Below are 17,237 nucleotides of genomic sequence, written 5' to 3'. Positions count from 1 at the left end.
CCCTGCGGTTCTTTCCATAATAGCTTCGAGGAATCAAACCCACTGCCCACACCCCTTCCCTCTCCTCCCACCCACACACTCTCCTCCTCCTGCCTCCTTCTCCTCCCCAAGGGCCTCTCTCTCCAGCCTTGGATCCGGCCCACCACGTGCGATTGGTTGCCACCCTCCTCCTAGGGCTGGAGGGCTTGCTGTCCAGTTCGGCGAGGGGCCAGGAGCACGTGGCCAGTTCACAGAGAATCAGTCCCCACTTGCTCTTGCTCACTGCACAGAAGCTTCAGCTATTGATGCTGAATGGTGTATGAAATGCCATCCTGGCTGCCTCTCCTCAGAAGTTACAGACTTCATCCATTTCCCTTCCTTTTTCCTCCTCCTCGTTCCTTATCTGCAAACAGGAAAATCACTTCCTCACTAAAGTTCTCTTAACATCAAAGAGTGTGGAGGGTGAGAAAATACCATTCTGCCTAGAACAGGAGACCCTTTTCTGATGTTAATTTTGTCTTAAGACCATTCATTCTCCTCTCACCCTTGAACTGGGAAGTAAATGGTGTATATCATGCATCTGGCTGATCCAAGAAATGAGTCTCATTGTCCTGCAGACACCTGATGAGAAGTACTTGAGCCTTTGAGCTCAGGGGAAGGAGTTCTGATTGTTGAGTGAGGAGCCGAGATTTCCAAGAGTCCCCTCCAATCAGAGCTTCCCCTAATCAGGACCTCCAGAGCACAGAATCTCTGCTGGACCCAGGCCACCCCATACGCGAGGACCTGATCACCCACTGTTCGGGGCAGTTGCAGCAGAAAAGATTCCCAGGCTTGGGGCCTGAAAGATTGAGATTAAGATGGAAAAAGGAAAGGAAGATTGCTGACTGCCTTGATGTGATCCAAGTATTAGGTAAGGAATGGGCCTGGTTGAACAGACCCCTGGGTGTGGAGTGCCCGGGACTGGCTTTCTCATCTGTAACTGTATTAATGATATGTTGAATATCCAACAGGCCTATGCGCTCAGCCCATGTCAGAGGAGGGGAACAGATGTCTTCTCCATCGTGTGCTCCTGTGAAACATGAGGGCCGCTGGGAAATTTTACTCGGTGGTAAATCCAGCCTTGAAAGAGCTATAGCTCTCCAGACAGCTTAGCACCGAGCAGTACTCAGAGCCCAAATTAGACTTGTGGTTTGATGGCCCCTAAGGAGAGCTTTCGCCTTGGTGAACGCACAAAGCGATTCTGGAATAATGCCTGCCAGGAGCTTAGTTCACAAGCACCAAGAGCTCCTCCCAGGGACACGTGGCAGACTACTTCAGTCTCAACTTGATGAAAATGGCAAAACCGTGAAAACTGGCTGATGGTTACGATGTATGGTGGTGGTGGTCATGGAGTTAAAGCTAGTACCCCTATATCAGATGTGGAGTTTGAAGTGTCTCTGCTGAGGCTCCCCTGGCCCCTAGGAGGCTGAGCCTAGGGTTTGGACCAGGCAGGTGCCCTCCCAGCCTGTGTGGGCTGTCAACAAGCTGTGCTGCTGTTGATGACAAGTGTCTGCTGGGTGTGCCTGTGTGTGCCAGGCATGGTTACAATATCTGTGTATAGAGGGTAACTAATACAGATCAGAATTTGTGCCAAGTTCATTTTTTTATCTTTTAAAAATTTTACTGCAACCTAGTAGGGCAAGATCAGGGCTCACAAACATGTTTCAAGAGCCCCAAAGTTAGGTGCTGTCTTTCTGTCTCTTATTTTTGATTTACGGTGTCTCTTGACTACATATTCTTCTCTCTGCTTTAGATCTGGTCTCTACCTCACTTTCAAGGTATTTTATTATGACTCTCAACATCCTCACAGGGCTTTTAAAACCTGTTGTAGAAAACACCCATTTATCACTTCTTGGCATTTGGATAGAATTACTAATTGTCTGTGCCAACTAGTTGCAACTTGATTACTACTAAAAGTAATACATGGGGGACTTCCCTGTTGGCCCAGTGGTTAAGACTTTATCTTCTACTGCAGGGAGGGTGGATTCAATCCCTGGGTGGGGAGCTAAGATTCCACATGTCTTGCAGCCAAAAAGCCAAAAAATGTAAAATAGAAGCAATAGAGTAACAAATTCAATAAAGACGTTAAAAATGGTCCACATCGAAGTAAGTCAGAAAGAAAAACACGAATACAGTATGTTAACGCATATATATGGAATTTAGAAAGATGGTAACAATGACCCTATACGCGAGACAGCAAAAGGGACACAGATGTATAGAACAGACTTTTGGACTCTGTGGGAGAAGGCGAGGGTGGGATGATTTGAGAAAATAGCATTGAAACATGTATATTATCATATGTGAAACAGATCGCCAGTTCAGGTTCAATGCATGAGATAGGGTGCTCAGGGCTGGTGCACTGGGATGACCCTGAGGGATGGGATGGGGAGGGAGGTGGGAGGGGGGTTCAGGATAGGGAACACATGTACATCCATGGCTGATTCATGTCAATGTATGGCAAAAACCACTACAATATTATAAAGTAATTAGCCTCCAATTAAAATAAATTAATTAATTTTTTAAAATAGTCCACATAAAAAAAAAAGTAATATACAGGTTTTCCTATATTTTCTCTGTGGATGTTTGTGCTGTTTCATGTAAATTTTAATATCATAGGCTATTAACAATAGCAAAGGGGTTATACAAAAGAAGATCTGATATCTATTTGAGTCCCTTGGAGTATTTAGCATAAGATAATATTTTAGAGGTTGGTCTGAGAGACAAATGCCCAGGTTCACATCCTGACTCCATATCTTACCAGCTGTGGACAAGTTTTCCTTGAGTCTCAATGTTCTCATCTGTAAAATAGGCATGACAATTGCACCATTCATAGGGTTTGAGAATTTAATAAGAGAAAATTGTATAGGAAACTCTGGCCCTCATGCCTGGCACATAGCAAATGCTCAGTAAATGATGACTAGAATAAGTTATCATTGTGGTCACACTTATGGATGGTTAATAGAAAGTGGTGAACGTACAGATTTGTTGCAGGTCAGGGTGAGGGCACTTGTAAGTGTTGGTGTGTCCGCCTCTCCTCCTAACAGCTTACCAATGACCCGTCATCTTCATCGTCACTCTGGAGAGCAGAGACGTGGTGATGATGAAGCCACCATGCCTTCTGTCCTGGGCAGTTATCACTGAGGCCACAGCCGCTCTGAAGCACCTAACCGCACAGGTCACTGTGCGGATCACTGCACAAGACTGGTCTAGAGATAAGGTGCTTGTCCCTTGGGAGTTAGAGATAGGAAGGACATTTTGATGGACTTGTGAATTAGATTGCAGTGGCTTAAAAAAAAATCTGTTAACATAAACACCTTTAAAATGAAGAGACTTGAAACACAGTGCTCTGGTTGTATGAAGGGAGGACCAGGTGACCTGCCCACTGTTCCTCTGTGTGTTTGTAGCTCCAGCTGGATCCAATATCCAGACCCCGATGCTCCTTCCCCTCGGAGTTGCCTGGCTGAACGCCTGCAGGGGGCACTCTCCTTCACACACAACACAGGGTGAGCAGTGCCTCTGGGGCTTGTGTAAAACGGCAGTGCTGTTTCCAGTTCACCTGTGCACTCAGTATCTACTTTCACTCTATGCAGCTCGGGGATATATACACTAACATTATTATGGGGTTTATAAGGAAGTATAATAATTACTGTGGAAATCTGAAAGAAGCATTTCAAAAATATGTGGGTTGAGGCATCATGATGGTACCAGATATATCAGAATCAGCTAAGGAAGGTGGTGAGAACCAGCTAAGTTTTCCAGAATTTTTGTTCACATCATAAAAATTGCTTCCAATAAGAGAAAAACCACAAACTAGATGGTCAATTTTCATGGCCCTTAGAAGATCTCTCAAAAAGTCCTCACATCTATTAGATTATCTCTGTCCGAGTTATAGTGTACCCATCATCAAGGACGTGCATATCTGCAGCTCTCCGAGGACGTTTGGTAACCATACACAAAGTCTATATCTGGAAAGTTCATCAGCGTGTCTAACCTAAGTCTGTCTTGCTGCCGTTTAAATAAGCTCCAAGCACTTACATTATTCGTTGTCGTGCATGTAGGTTGCCCAAGGCACACAGAATAAACTCCTCCCCTGCTCCCTCTTGGAGAAGCTTCTTCATGTGCAGACTGCAGTCCTCAAATCTCAGGAGCCCTCTCCCTTTTCATGTTATCATATGCACATGGATGACTTCAGGAAATAAATTAAGTGAACGAAATATAGGTGTAAAATTCTGGTATTCTGAAACAGGAGTGACAGGAGAAGAAAATAAAAAGTTATTTACTATTTTCCAAGCAATGAAATTGGAGATTGATTGGAAAAGGTGAAAGATGAGAAAGAGAGAGAAAATCTGTCACTGAATGATATTTTCATCAGAGAGGAAAATAAATACCAACAAATGAAATTTGACTCATCTTTGCGAGTTTCACCAAGCATGAAAATGTCCCTTTAAAATTTCTAGTAAGCAGTGGCTGGCTATGGGATTTTTCCAGTGTAAAGGGAATCTGAGTTCAGGAGGCCAGGGAATGCCAGAGGAAAGGGATTTTTTGATGTTTGGGGCTCTGAGACTGTCAGTTTAAAAAATGAAGGTAATATAGAAGGGCCAAAGTGACATTTATCATGCCATCTCTCCAGGCTCCTGTCTCTTTAATCAGCTAGCCTGATTTGCCCAGTAAATGATTCCTGAGTGTGTGTGTGTGCGCGCGCGTGTGTGCCCGCGCGCGTGTGTTGTAGCTCTGTCAATCCTTGGATTAGAACCAATGATTGCAGCTCGTAGGAGGGCTGTCCAGGGCCAGATTGTACGATGTGTCTCAGTGCCAGAGTATGAGGAGAGATAATTACTGAGAAGTCACACTCTCCCATCCTTGGCTTTCTTGTGGTGTCCTTCAGCAAAACAGTGGATTTAAACCTCCTTCCACCAGCTCGAGAGCAACGCAATCTGTCAGGAAAGAAAGAAAGAGAAAACCGAACCTGACAAAAAAGAAGAAAAAGAAGAAAAAAGAATCATGAAAACCATCCAGGCAAAAATGCACAATTCTATCTCTTGGGCAATCTTCACGGCGCTGGCTGCTCTGTTTCTCTTTCAAGGTAAGAGCTTGCTATTGATCTGCCTGCAGCCGACCCAGGAATTGTACAGTGTGCTGTGGGTGATTCGCAGACTCTCCGAGTCGGCTCTGCTGTATGGTTTGCAGGTGGAGGAGAGAGCGTTCGCTCCCGTTCCAGCAGCATGGCTGGGACGTTCTCCTCCCTCCCAGGCTGTGAGGCTATTGATCGATTCTGGCTGCTAGGGGAATGGGCGGGGGATGTATGTACATAAGTAAAGTGTGTCTGGGTCTCCTGTTTGGCAACGTGGCTGTGTGCTGGTCCCCTGGCTGTCTGTACATTCTTGCACACACACGATGGATGGAGACACATGGAAGCCGGGGAATTAAGGATTCGGAGGGCGGCGGGGAAGCTAATGCGTTGCTTGTGGTACTGGGAAGAAATTTCGAGAGGAAACTTTAAATATCTATCCACCAGTAAACTTGCAAAGCTTCTGCAAGGAGCAAATGGAAAATGCAGGCTAGGCATAATCAGGTAACTACGCTTTGTGGTCAGAAAGCCAGCTCCGAGGGCTGAATCAGTCTGCAGCGGAGCTGGGCAGCTGGGTTAGTTTTCCGTGTGTTTGGGGGTGTGTTTGTGGAGGAGAGCAGTGGGGGGTGGTTAAAAAGCAGAGAAGAGGCTGCGGGAGAAAGCAGGGCTCTGAGATTCCGGAAAGCTGTCCTAAGTTGAAGGGAGAGAGGCAGTAGGAGTCGAATGCTAACGTTCTGTTTCTTTCTCTGGGAAGCCGAGCCCTCTGGGCTGCAGTCAGGGCCGGGCTTGCCGAGTTGTCCTGCTGTGCTGGGGTGGGTGGGAATCCACTTCAACCTGGACTCCCCTCGCTGCACCGGGGGTTGGGGGGGCCCAGCGCTCTGTCCTAGCTCCCAGCAGGCTCCCACCTCCCAGCAACCGCTTTCCCTGCCCACCTGCTCACCCCGCCCGCCCTGTCCTTCCTTTGAGGATCTGGTGTGCGCCTCTTTCTCGTTAAAGACCCCTGCGTTCTCAGGGACTGAGGTGGGCAGAGAAACTTTCCCTGGTGGGTGGCCCAGCTCCATCTCCCGCAGGACCCCACTTGGGAGCTTAGTGCTGGCTGCTGCGTCCCCAGAGGAAAGTTGGCTCCGGGTAGGCGGGGGTGGAGAAGGCTGGGGAGTCCCACCCATCCGGTTCCCTTTCCCACTGCAGTACGGGGCTCTTGCGGTCCCCTTCGCTAGTCCCTTGAGTTCCCCCTGAGGGTGGTCTTTGGGGACTCCCCTTGCTGGAGTTGCAGAGGCGTCCACACAGACCCACAGGAGGTGGGCAGAAGGACCAGGCTGGGAAGGATCAAATGCCTGCGAACCCTCGGCTGGAGCTCAAAGAGCGGGGAAGGGGACCCTGGAGGGTTCTGCAAGGATGCAAGGAAGTCCATCGTATGGGATCTCCTTGCCCTGCAGCTCCCAGCCATGGGGGCGGGGGGCACGGGCCTCAGGGTCTCCCTCCTCCCCCATGGGCAGTGGGTGTGAGCGTGAAGGAGGCCACGTGGAGGCAGCCCTGACTGATTCCTCTTACATAACATGGAGCAGAGGCAGCATGCGTGTGTGTGTGTGTGTGTGTGTGTTCACGCGCACCCCTGCTTGTACTTGGGTGAACAGGGGCTCACTCAGTGAGATCAGGGCCCTAACTCTGGCACGGGGGAAACTGAGCCCAGAGCCAGGCAACCTCCAGTAACAGCTTCCATCATGCTAACCACAGAAATGTAAACCAAATGGGGGCGGGGTGGAGTGAGGGGCCCGGAGGAAGGGACAGGGAAGGTCCCAAGACCTCCATCATTTCCATCCGTCCTGAGGTCTGAGTCTCTTCCATTTTAACCTCCGACTGGAGACAATTGCCAAAATTCCACCATCCACAGCCCCACTGGCAGCTTGCCAGGAGCCCCAGGGCCATACTGGATTTACATATAAATTAGCATACGTGATTTTTTTTTTTCATCAGAAATAAATGCAGGGAAGCATAATATTTGCTCATACTTTGAATCATTCCCGAACCGATGAGAAGAAAGTGGGGGTGCGAAGTTCTCCCCCCAGGGAATTCTGATTGTACACTCTTGTTGCCTGCCATCTTGGGTGGGGATAGGGGTGACTGGGTTACCCCAGCCCTCCTCACATTCTACCAAATCCTGAATTTCCTAAGATGAATCATGGCATTACTTGCACTATCCACCTCAAACCAGCTTTCAATAGGCTTCGATGTGTCAGAAAAGAACCGGGCTGCCCAATTTTAAGGCAAAGTGACCCCCAAGACCCACCCCCCCACCCCCTCGAGCCACGTGGCAGTTGGACCAGCCAAGGTGATGTGTGTTTTTTCTTTCAGGGCATGGGAGCTGGGGTGGGCCAGTTACCTCTTATCAAACTCACAGAATTACTCAGGCAGCCAGGTCTTGCCTGCAATAACCCACCCCTATTGCCTTGACCCGGTGGGACTAGTTAGAATGCAGTACACATTCTAAGGCAATTTTTTTCTTCTCTGTTTTTGTTTTAGGCTGGCTTTTCCTAGAGCCCTTACTTCCTGGGCTTCTTGCCTTCTTGAAAAGGTGTTGGGGGCTAGGCGTGGTTGATGGACCCCTCCCTGACCTGCTCCTCACCCCAGCCCACAGCCACCATGATCCAGCTTAGAGGAGGAGGGAGTCAGCCCCGATTAGTGATAGGGGGAGGGTGGGGGTGATTAGCGCCCAGGGGCTCTGGCTCTAAGACCTCTGGGGTTGATTAGCCAGAACTCCTCCTTGGCCCTGGAGCCAGAGAAGCTCCTGGATGAGGCGCTGTCCTTTTCAGCTCACCGCCCACCTCCTGCCATGGAGAGGCTCAGAGAGGAATGGCTGGTGTACGGCATCTTCTCTCTTTCTAGAAACCTGACCATTTCTCCTTCGAAGGATTAATGCTCCTTTCAACACCTTCCCAGGAGCTGGGCTAGATTCCTGTCTTACCTTTCTCATTTTCTCTCATCTCCTCACTCACATCCCATGTCAACTACCTGCCCACGTACACAGCAGCAGGGCAGAGGGGAAGGGAGAAGAAATGGAGCTGGGTTCCCCTCTCTTTCTCTGAGCACCGGCGACACGGACACGGTTCAGCTGGGCAGATCGGCCAAGTTCCTGCCACTCACAACAAACACTTGGGTGCCAGCCGCAGCCTGAGCTGGGCAACGCTTCTGAGATGGGGGGAGTGGGGGTGACAGATGAGACCATAACAATGTTTACTGGCAGAGTGAAAAATCAGTTTGGGGAGATGGGCTCCTGGGCCTGATGTAAGTAAGCATTGTGGGCACTTGGAAGCATGGCCAAAAAAAAAATTAAGGGGAGATGACAGAGGAGCTTCACAAAGTGAACGCCAGCTGCCAGACTTGGAGCTTCCAATGGGGGAGGCAGGGGGGCCACGGGCAAGTCGTGGAGTGCATAAGAACTGCAGCTTCCCTCCACTCTTCACACCCTGGGACTGCCCTCCGGGCATTGGATGGAGGTGGGCGCAGAGTCCCAACCAGGGGGGCTCTCGGGTGGCAGTTTCAGGCTAGTCCTAGGGCTGGCTCTTCCCTTTCATCACTTTTAAAGCCAAAGTGAGCCCTGGAAACCCTTCTCCGCAGCTGTGGCCTTTCCCCCTGACTTCCGTGGTTTCTCAGTGGCCTCTCTTGTGGCACGGGGCTGAAGGGTGCAGAGCTGTGTCCCTGGAGGGCCTCTCCTTGTTCCCTGCTTGAGTGCTCCAAGGGCACTGTCCCTAAGCAGCTCCCTGAGGATCTGCCCCTGCTCCCTGGCAGCCCTGAGGTGCAGCAACCCAGGCTGGGGCCAGCTGCTTGTCATGGACGGGTCACACCAGTGTTGGCTTCAGCCACGTTTTATCCCTCGGGATGAGGTGTGCTCTCCGGACATCCTAAGAAGGGGTGACCTGCAGGACAGGTGATTCCAGCATGTGTAGGAAGATGCTGGAAGAATGATGTGCGATGCTCTCACTCTCTCCTTATGGTGGAAACACTTCGGAGAGGATGACTGTGTCGAAGATTTGTCTCTGTTCCAGATATTTTATGTCTGGAGCTCATGGCCTGCTCCTGCCCATCAACTAGAAAGATGAAGGTGTTAAAAAAAAAACTCACTTTGCTTTATATTTAACCTCAGCAGAGGTCCTATGGACCCTTCAAACACTGTAATGGGCGTGCCTGTCTGACTGATTTCCAATCGCTTCAGGTGGCCTGAGCACAGCTGGGTGGGGAGCAGGTACATCCGAACACAAAGTTCCCCATGACTTCCGTAGGCGACAATACTTCCCTCTGGGAAGTCTCCCCACCTGTCTGCCAGGCCGGGGAGCAACTCCCCCAAGGGTTGTAAACTCATTAATGCTTGTAACGCAGCAAACATGTGGTGCTAAGTGGAGCTCCACGCTGAGCCTGCTGGTATTTACGCAGCTCCTTTCCTTTCTGCTCTACTGGCTTGTTACATGTTTACTTTATGTCAGTAGTCATTTGAAATTCAATAAAACTAATTACACATAAAAAATGAAAACATGCAAAAATAAGGTAATCGATGGCGTGCAGGTACGATGGGGTCTTGGGTACCACATCCTCCAGGGTGTCTCCTCCGCCGACCAGGTGGCCCCGCCTTCCTTCTCTTAGAGGATGCGCGGTGGAAGAGGACCAGAGGGGATTTAGAGGAAACACGCGGGACCACGCCTCCTCACCCTTTCCTAGTAGGAGGAAGATTTTTGCCAGGAGGTGTCAGGGGGTGGGGCCCATGGCAGAGGGGCGGGGCCCTGGGGGAGGGGATATGGGAGGAACCAGGAGTTTCAGAGAGTAAAAACCAGATGCAAGCTGGACTGGCAAAGGGTGGAAAGAAGAGGCCCCCATCCTCTGCTTTGACTGATTTCGTTCAGCAACCTCTAGAGCTTATGTTTTATGTATTTATGTGTGTGTGTTTCTGCAACCTTCTGAACTGAGCCTGCCCTTGCCATGGCAGCTTAAACTTACAGGAGCGTCCGTAGAAGAGATGTGCGCGTCCCTCCACCGTCCCTCTCCTTCCCTCTCTCCCCTCTTCTCCCTCCCTCTTTCTGCCCCCTCTCCCCCTCTTCTCTGCCCTCCCTTTTCTGTTTCTCATGGTCCCTTATTCTTTCTTCCTTTCATTTTTCCTTCTCCTCCGTGGGAAAAATAATTGATCAGCTGACAGATCTGGGTCAAGCTGGCAGGGGCTGCTGTGCCTCATGTGGGCTTGCCTGGGAGAGGGGGGAGGGGGGGGGTCTGTCCTCCCAGGTCACAGGAGCCCTGCTGATAGACTGCAATGGTTGGGGGGGCGGGGGGGAACCAAGGAACCAGTGCAGAGTTCATGTCCATAAGGTCGGCTGGGATCCCACTGAAGGCAGCGTCCTCAGCTGTTGCGTGTCTGATACCCCAGGGTTCCACATCCCTTTTCCCTTTGCCTCTTTCCTGCTTCTGTTCCACTTGTACCCCCTACTTGTTCCAGTTTCTTCCCTCATCTTTCTGCTTGCCCCTCCTTTTCTCTTCCTTCCCAAACCAAGACAGGAGATCACAGAATCTCCCCCACTTAAGTCGTATTAGAGAGATGGCCTTTTGTTTATTTGCAAGAAGAAAAACAGAAACTCTGCCAGAAGAGCTCTGTAAGTCATTTGCAAACTGCAAAACAAACCAACAGCGCTTCACATTTCCATTGCTGAGAAAAGAGTATTTCAAGAGAGACTGTCAAGCTGAGAAACCAAATATTGGAAAACACATTCTTCAGCTCTGTTACTAACGACATCTTAGGTTACTAAATTTGATTTTTTTTTTTGGCTTCTTGAAGAGTATTGCCCTTTACAGTAATAAAGGACTGTTCTAAAGATGGACTGGTTTTGGCTTCAGTAGCTCATTCAAATTCACTCTCCAGAGGTGCCTCCTTGGCTTCATCTTGGTGGTGTCACCAAAATCCAATTCAACACAGACTAGATCTAGTTGTTTACTTGTGCATTGGTTCAATCACCTGGCGAGTGTTTATTGAGTTCCTATTACGTTCCCTGCATTGTTGTAGGTGCTGGGAATATATCAGTGACCAAACCAACTAGAGTACAATTCCCAGATTTGATTTGATTTGTCATCTTTTTTAATCACGTTGGGAAGAACCAGCAGGAATATCAGAAGTAGGGGTGGCGGGGTGCTGGGTGGCATAGTCTTTTGCACAGTTGCTTGTGCACATTACGACGGGTGGCAAGAGCACACCAATCCTGGAGGCTTGTTTTTAGATCGGGAGCATGGGGGAGCAAGCGCAGCCAGGCTCTGGGTTCATCGAGTCAGAGGTGCTACCTCTGTTGCTCCATTGTGACTCCTGGCAGGAAGGGCTCAGGGGTGTGTGATTCTCCCTCCCTTGGCACATGGACAGCAAAAGCTGCTGTGAGGTGCTGGCTTGGTGACCACTGGCTCTTGTCATTTTCATTCAAGTTATTGGTTGGTTCTTGGCACCACTGCCACCCTTGCCAGCGGCCTGTCCAACACCTTCGTACCCTGCCTTCTGCAGAGAACTGGATGGCCAAAGACAGCAAGGGGTGGCGGTGCTTACGCAGGCAGGGTGGGGTTTGCTGAGGCAACTGATCAGGGTGAGACAAGTTCAGTTCATGGGACCCCGAGGGTTTCCTATTTTAGGGTGGACTTAAGATGACCTCCTTTCTGAGAACCCTTTCTTTGCTACCTACTCGTGTGCTCAGTCATGCACTGAGCCCACCAGTCTTTTCTGTTCATGGGAATTTCCAGGCCAGAATACGGGAGTGGGTTGCCATTTCCTTCTCTGCTACCCACTCATCACACCCTGATTTAGGGTTCCTAGAATGACAGACAAGCGTCATCATTCATTTGTTCTCTGATGCTATAACTGTGGTTGGGACATAGCCTTTTTTCAGTCGTCAGCTTGTGTTTTCAGCTGCATGCACCCAAAGAGAATGGAGCTTCCCTTCTGCTCACAGTGTGTGTTGTGGTTGCCCTCTGAACACTTTAGAGGGGTTACTCACCTGGCTGCTTCTGTCTGCATTTCCATAGTGCGGGTGACTCTTCTTAGCATTTCCCCTGTAGAAGTACAGGTAAGTGCCTTTCTCATGGATCCATGATTCTTCAAGTCAAGCAACCTGGAGCAATCTGCCTCTACTGTTAGGAGGTCCTCATGCAACTGGTGCAATGTGCCCTTGTTTGCAATACTCCCATTTTCTAAGCCAATGGTCCTCAAATTTGTTCTACCATGGAATCACCTGAGGAGCTTTATAAAAATGCCAATGCTTGGACCCCATCCCAGAACACTTACATCAGCATCTCTTTGTGACATGTTCTGATATTTTCCAGCGCTCTCTAAGAGGTTCCAACCTATGGCCAGGTTTGAAAGCCATACCTCTTTGGTTATCAGAAAACATTCTCCAACCTGGGATAAGGCACATCCCTTCTAGGAGCCTCTGTCACTTCATCTCTAAAATTAAGCGGTTAGACTCAAAGATTTTCCAGTTTCACGTCCCACATTTTGCAATTCTGCAAATAGCCTTTCTGAGTCTAGTACTTGAAAGGTAGTGGTGCTAGGAGAAAATATTCAGAAGCAGTGTCTGTTTGCAGGAAACTAAGAATATAAACAGCCACAGACGGGCGACCACAGTCGGAACATGTGAGTGGTGTGTGTGCACACAAACAGTGCACACTGTATCATACACACTATCACGTACCCACACATGCCTGTGTTTCTCGTCTAGAAGGCATCCTTCAGGTGGGAGGGAAGGACGAATGAGCCACAGCATTTCAGGTAGGGGGACTCAGGAATGAGAATGATCGATCTCATAGGAGAAGTTCCGGAGCCTTGGAATGTGTGAATGTGGGTCAAGAATGGATGTGTTGGAGCCTGATTTAGCGCGAGCTATGTGATGTTGGGTCTTGGCAGAAGCTCCATTCATAAGTGTGAAGATTTCCATCTCTCTCTCCTGGCCTCCACTCCCCCTCACTCCCCAGGAACCGGCTACCCAGCCTGCTGCTTCCATCTCTCTCCTTCTCACCGGCAACAAAGGCTCCGTGCTCAGAACCCCAATGGCAGTTTGGCAGCTACTGTGTTAGGCTGAGGGAGGCTGGCTCTTGCCTCCCAGCCAGGTCAGACCCTGCAGCGCAGGCAGGAGGGAAAGCATGCCTGTTTTGATGGAGTCAGCAGGTGCAGGCAGCACAGGGGGAGCAGAGCTACCGTGCAGATTTGTGCCAAGTACAGTCCCTGGGTAACTCATGAAGTGTTTCCACTGCTGTGTCAGCCAGGCAGAGTCACAACCAGCTCAGGCCCAGAGAGACTTTCATGATGGTTTATTTCAATCCCTCTGTTGGAGCTCTAACATCCCAGTGGTCAGCTGCAGTGGTCCCCTCACCTCTATCTCCAATGTAGGGGAACTTGCCTCTCTCCAGAGCTACTGCATCTGACTGATCAGGAAGACAGGGAGACAAAGGAGAAGAATCTGTCCTCTTATTGATTCCAGCCCCTTGTTCTCGATCTGGAGAGGAAACAACATAGTCGTTGGATGGTCTGGGTCCAAGCTTTGGCTCTGCCGCTTTCTAGGCTGAAACTTTTGGCGATTTAATCAACCTCTGAGGGCAATTCAGTTCCCTCTTGTACAAAACAGAGCTAATTCTGAGACTTAGGTTTAAGGCTGGTGTAAGGATTACATAAGTTACTGCAGAGAAAGTGCTCAGAACACTGCCTGGCACACAGTAAGCTCTCAATAAATATCACCTATAGTATTACGAGTGCTTGCTAATACTACTGCCCACAGGACGAGACTGGTTTTTCTTCGACATGACTTTTCTTCAAATATTTGAAAACACGATTCCCTCCCCTTCTCCCTAAGTTAAATATTCCAAGCTTTTCTCCTGTTTTCTGTATCATCATTCATAGAAAGCATGCCCATGGCCCTTTCCTAAAATTATTCTGGTTATGCTGTTTTCTTTTTAAGGTAAATCTCTTCCCCGTGTGCTTTGAGTATTATAGAATGTAGCCTCACCTGATTCTAAATCCAGATAAAATGAAATCGCTGCTCTCTGGAAAGGCATGAGCCGGGGGTGCCAGCCTCTCTCCAAACCCTTTGTCCTCTGGTTCCCTGAATTCCCAGGGCTTTGCTGCAGCTTCCTCCTGGTAAGTGTGTGCCTGCTCCCTCTACTGATGGCTGTCCTGTCCACCTGGCAAAAACTTGCTATGATTCAAGACAGAACTCCTGGCTCAGCGTCTCTCCAAAGCTCATACTGCCTCCTTTTCTGCCCCACACGGCTCTGGTGCTTCCTTCGGTCTTTGCATCTATTGCGAGTTTGTGTGGTTCCCTGCTGACACCTCTGTCTCTGTCAGTGGACAGTGAGCTCCGGGAGGTCTGGGACTGCCTGTGTGCCAGCGCACCTAGCCTAGTACCTGGCACACAGCTGATCAGTGTTTATGGATAAAACAAAAGGGGGAGAGAAAGAGACAGAGAAGTGTCCTTAGGTTTATCAGGAGCCAGAGAACCCTGTAGAATCTGGGCAAGCTATAATTAACCCTTCCTTCTCCGATGACTGTGTCATACTGTTCACACAACAACCTGACCTTGGAACTTGCCCTTTTCTGAAGTCTGTTTATCAGATTCAACTCATCTCGTCCTCTGACAAGACCTCTTTTAGACTCTGAATATGAAACTACACACATCAGTCACCCCTGCTGGCGATCACCAGCCATAAACTAGATGTTATAGGTACACAGGTAGCGGAAATGAGCTCTCATTCTTCCTGGCTAAACTCACCCAAGAGCAGGAATTGGTCCCTCTAGAGGTCAGCTGGTCAGAAGCCTGGAGGAGGGGGCTGCTCTCTGAGGTGGCATCAGAGGGCAAGGGAAACTCAGACCTAAGACAAGAGGAGAGTGACTGGTGGGTTTTCTTTATCCAGAGAAGGTGAAGAGGTAAGTGCTTCTTACTCACTTCTTCAAACCTACTCTGCCTCCTCCTTTGCCACTCCCTACCCCGGGGGCATTTGACTGTCTTCTAAACAGCCAGAGACCTGACCCAGGCACAGCAAGATTAACTGACAGCCTTTTTTCTCAGTGCAATTGGTGATGCACAGACTACAGATGTCAATAGTTCAATAAGCCGTTTTGTCAATTCTGAAAACAAGAATAATCGTTTTATAGTTCTCTTTCCTTCCTCCCTTAAAACTTCTTAACAGAAGGATTTGAATGCCTTATCACCACTTTTTCATCACTTTCTGGCACTGCTGAAGCCTTGTCCAAGGCTAAAATAGTTTAATCATCAAGTCTAGAAACTTTTCACAGACTTTCTAGAGTTGTGGGAGGTACCTTGGAATTTGCCTGGTCTCCCACCTGAATAATGTTGGGTAATTCCTGGGTCCAGCTCCAGGACCCCCAGAGAGCAGATGCTGTCTGAGTTGTGGTCCTGGTTCTGGCTGTCTATCCGAATCACCTGTGGAGATTGTTAGAAGCCCAGGTTCAACTCACAAAAAAATCTCAGTATATGGATCAGAATGGGGTGAGGTCATCTCTACTTTGAAACACTTAGGACTTTCAGTGCAGATACAACTGAGAATAACTGACACCAGCCCCCATTTCAGAGTAGATAAACTCTGCAAGAAAGTACTACTCAGTATAAATTCTACCCTTTCTCTTTATACACAGTGTTCTAAATTTGTTCAGGACAGCAGTATGCTTGTTTATAAATGCACCTCTGAGATTTGCTTAGAGCCAAGGAGTCATGCCATGCAAGTCAGGCCAATGGAAAGCAGGCAGAAGTTTCCCGGGTGACAGTTAAGGGTTGTACTCAAGAAGCCTGTGCTTTGTGAACCCTACCATTCCTACATCTTTTCTTAACTGAGAGCCTGGCTTACTATCCGGGGGCCCAGGAATCAACCTGCAAACAGAAAGGCAAAAAAAAAAAAGAAAAAAAACAAAACAAAACACTTATAACCAGAATGGCAAAACAGAAACTCTTAGGTTGAACTAAATGAATTTGCTGTTTGAGTTAATCAAAGATAGTTGAATAGAAACAATTTCACATGGCTCCGTCTAACAGAAGGACCCCCAAGTTCAAGATAACATAGCAGTCATGCCAGCTGTGCAATATGTATTTCCACACTTATTATTTATGGAAAATATTTCCATATAATTAGGATTCCATTACTTGTAGCTGAATACAATCCTAGTAAATCTACATGGAGCAAAAATGTGCCTCTTTCTGACTTATGCCAGTTCAGTTCAGTTCAGTCACTCAGTTGTGTCCGACTCTTTGCAACCCCATGAATCACAGCACACCAGGCCTTTCTGTCCATCACCAACTCCCGGAGTTTACTCAAACTCATGTCCATCAAGTCAGTGATGCCATCCAGCCATCTCATCCTCTGTCGTCCCCTTTTCCTCCTGCCCCCAGTTCCTCCCAGCATCAGAGTCTTTTCCAATGAGTCAACTCTTCACATGAGGTGGCCAAAGTATTGGAGTTTCAGCTTCAGCATCATTCCTTCCAAAGAAATCCCAGGGCTGATCTCCTTCAGAATGGACTGGTTGGATCTCCTTGCAGTCCAAGGGACTCTCAAGAGTCTTCTCCAACACCACAGTTCAAAAGCATCAATTCTTCGGCACTCACAGTCCAACTCTCACATCCATACATGACCACAGGAAAAACCATAACCTTGACTAAACGGACCTTTGTTGGCAAAGTAATATCTCTGCTTTTCAGTATACTATCTAGGTTGGTCATAACTTTCCTTCCAAGGAGTAAGCATCTTTTAATTTCATGGCTGCAGTCACCATCTACAGTGATTTTGGAGCCCCAAAAAATAAAGTCTGACACTGTTTCCACTGTTTCCCCATCTATTTCCCATGAAGTGATGGGACTAGATGCCATGATCTTCGTTTTCTGAATGTTGAGCTTTAAGCCAACTTTTTCACTCTCCTCTTTCACTTTCATCAAGAGGCTTTTTAGTTTCTCTTCACTTTCTGCCATAAGGCTGTTGTCATCTGCATATCTGAGGTTATTGATATTTCTCCCGGCAATCTTGATTCCAGCTTGTGCTTCTTCCAGCCCAGCGCTTCTCATGATGTACTCTGCATAGAAGTTAAATAAGCAGGGTGACAATATACAGCCTTGACGTACTTGAGTTAGAGCCACTCAAAGTACCA

General features: G+C 48.5%; 1 protein-coding gene across 1 annotated transcript in view; it reads left to right on the top strand.

Annotated features, from left to right (window-relative positions):
• Positions 1–4,724: 4,724 nt before the first annotated feature.
• The window catches only part of NTM (neurotrimin), a 953,690-nt gene continuing 941,177 nt past the window's right edge, over positions 4,725–17,237 (top strand). Inside the window, exon 1 of the mRNA XM_006061669.4 lies at positions 4,725–5,101. Within this exon, the coding sequence (XP_006061731.3) occupies positions 5,020–5,101 (82 nt within the window). The 5' untranslated portion in view covers positions 4,725–5,019. The remainder of the gene's footprint in view (positions 5,102–17,237) is intronic.

Source organism: Bubalus bubalis, chromosome 5, assembly GCF_019923935.1.
Source record: "Bubalus bubalis isolate 160015118507 breed Murrah chromosome 5, NDDB_SH_1, whole genome shotgun sequence".
NCBI lineage: Eukaryota > Metazoa > Chordata > Mammalia > Artiodactyla > Bovidae > Bubalus > Bubalus bubalis.
Note: the sequence above shows the minus strand (reverse complement) of the source record. Positions and strands in the feature narration are given on the sequence as shown.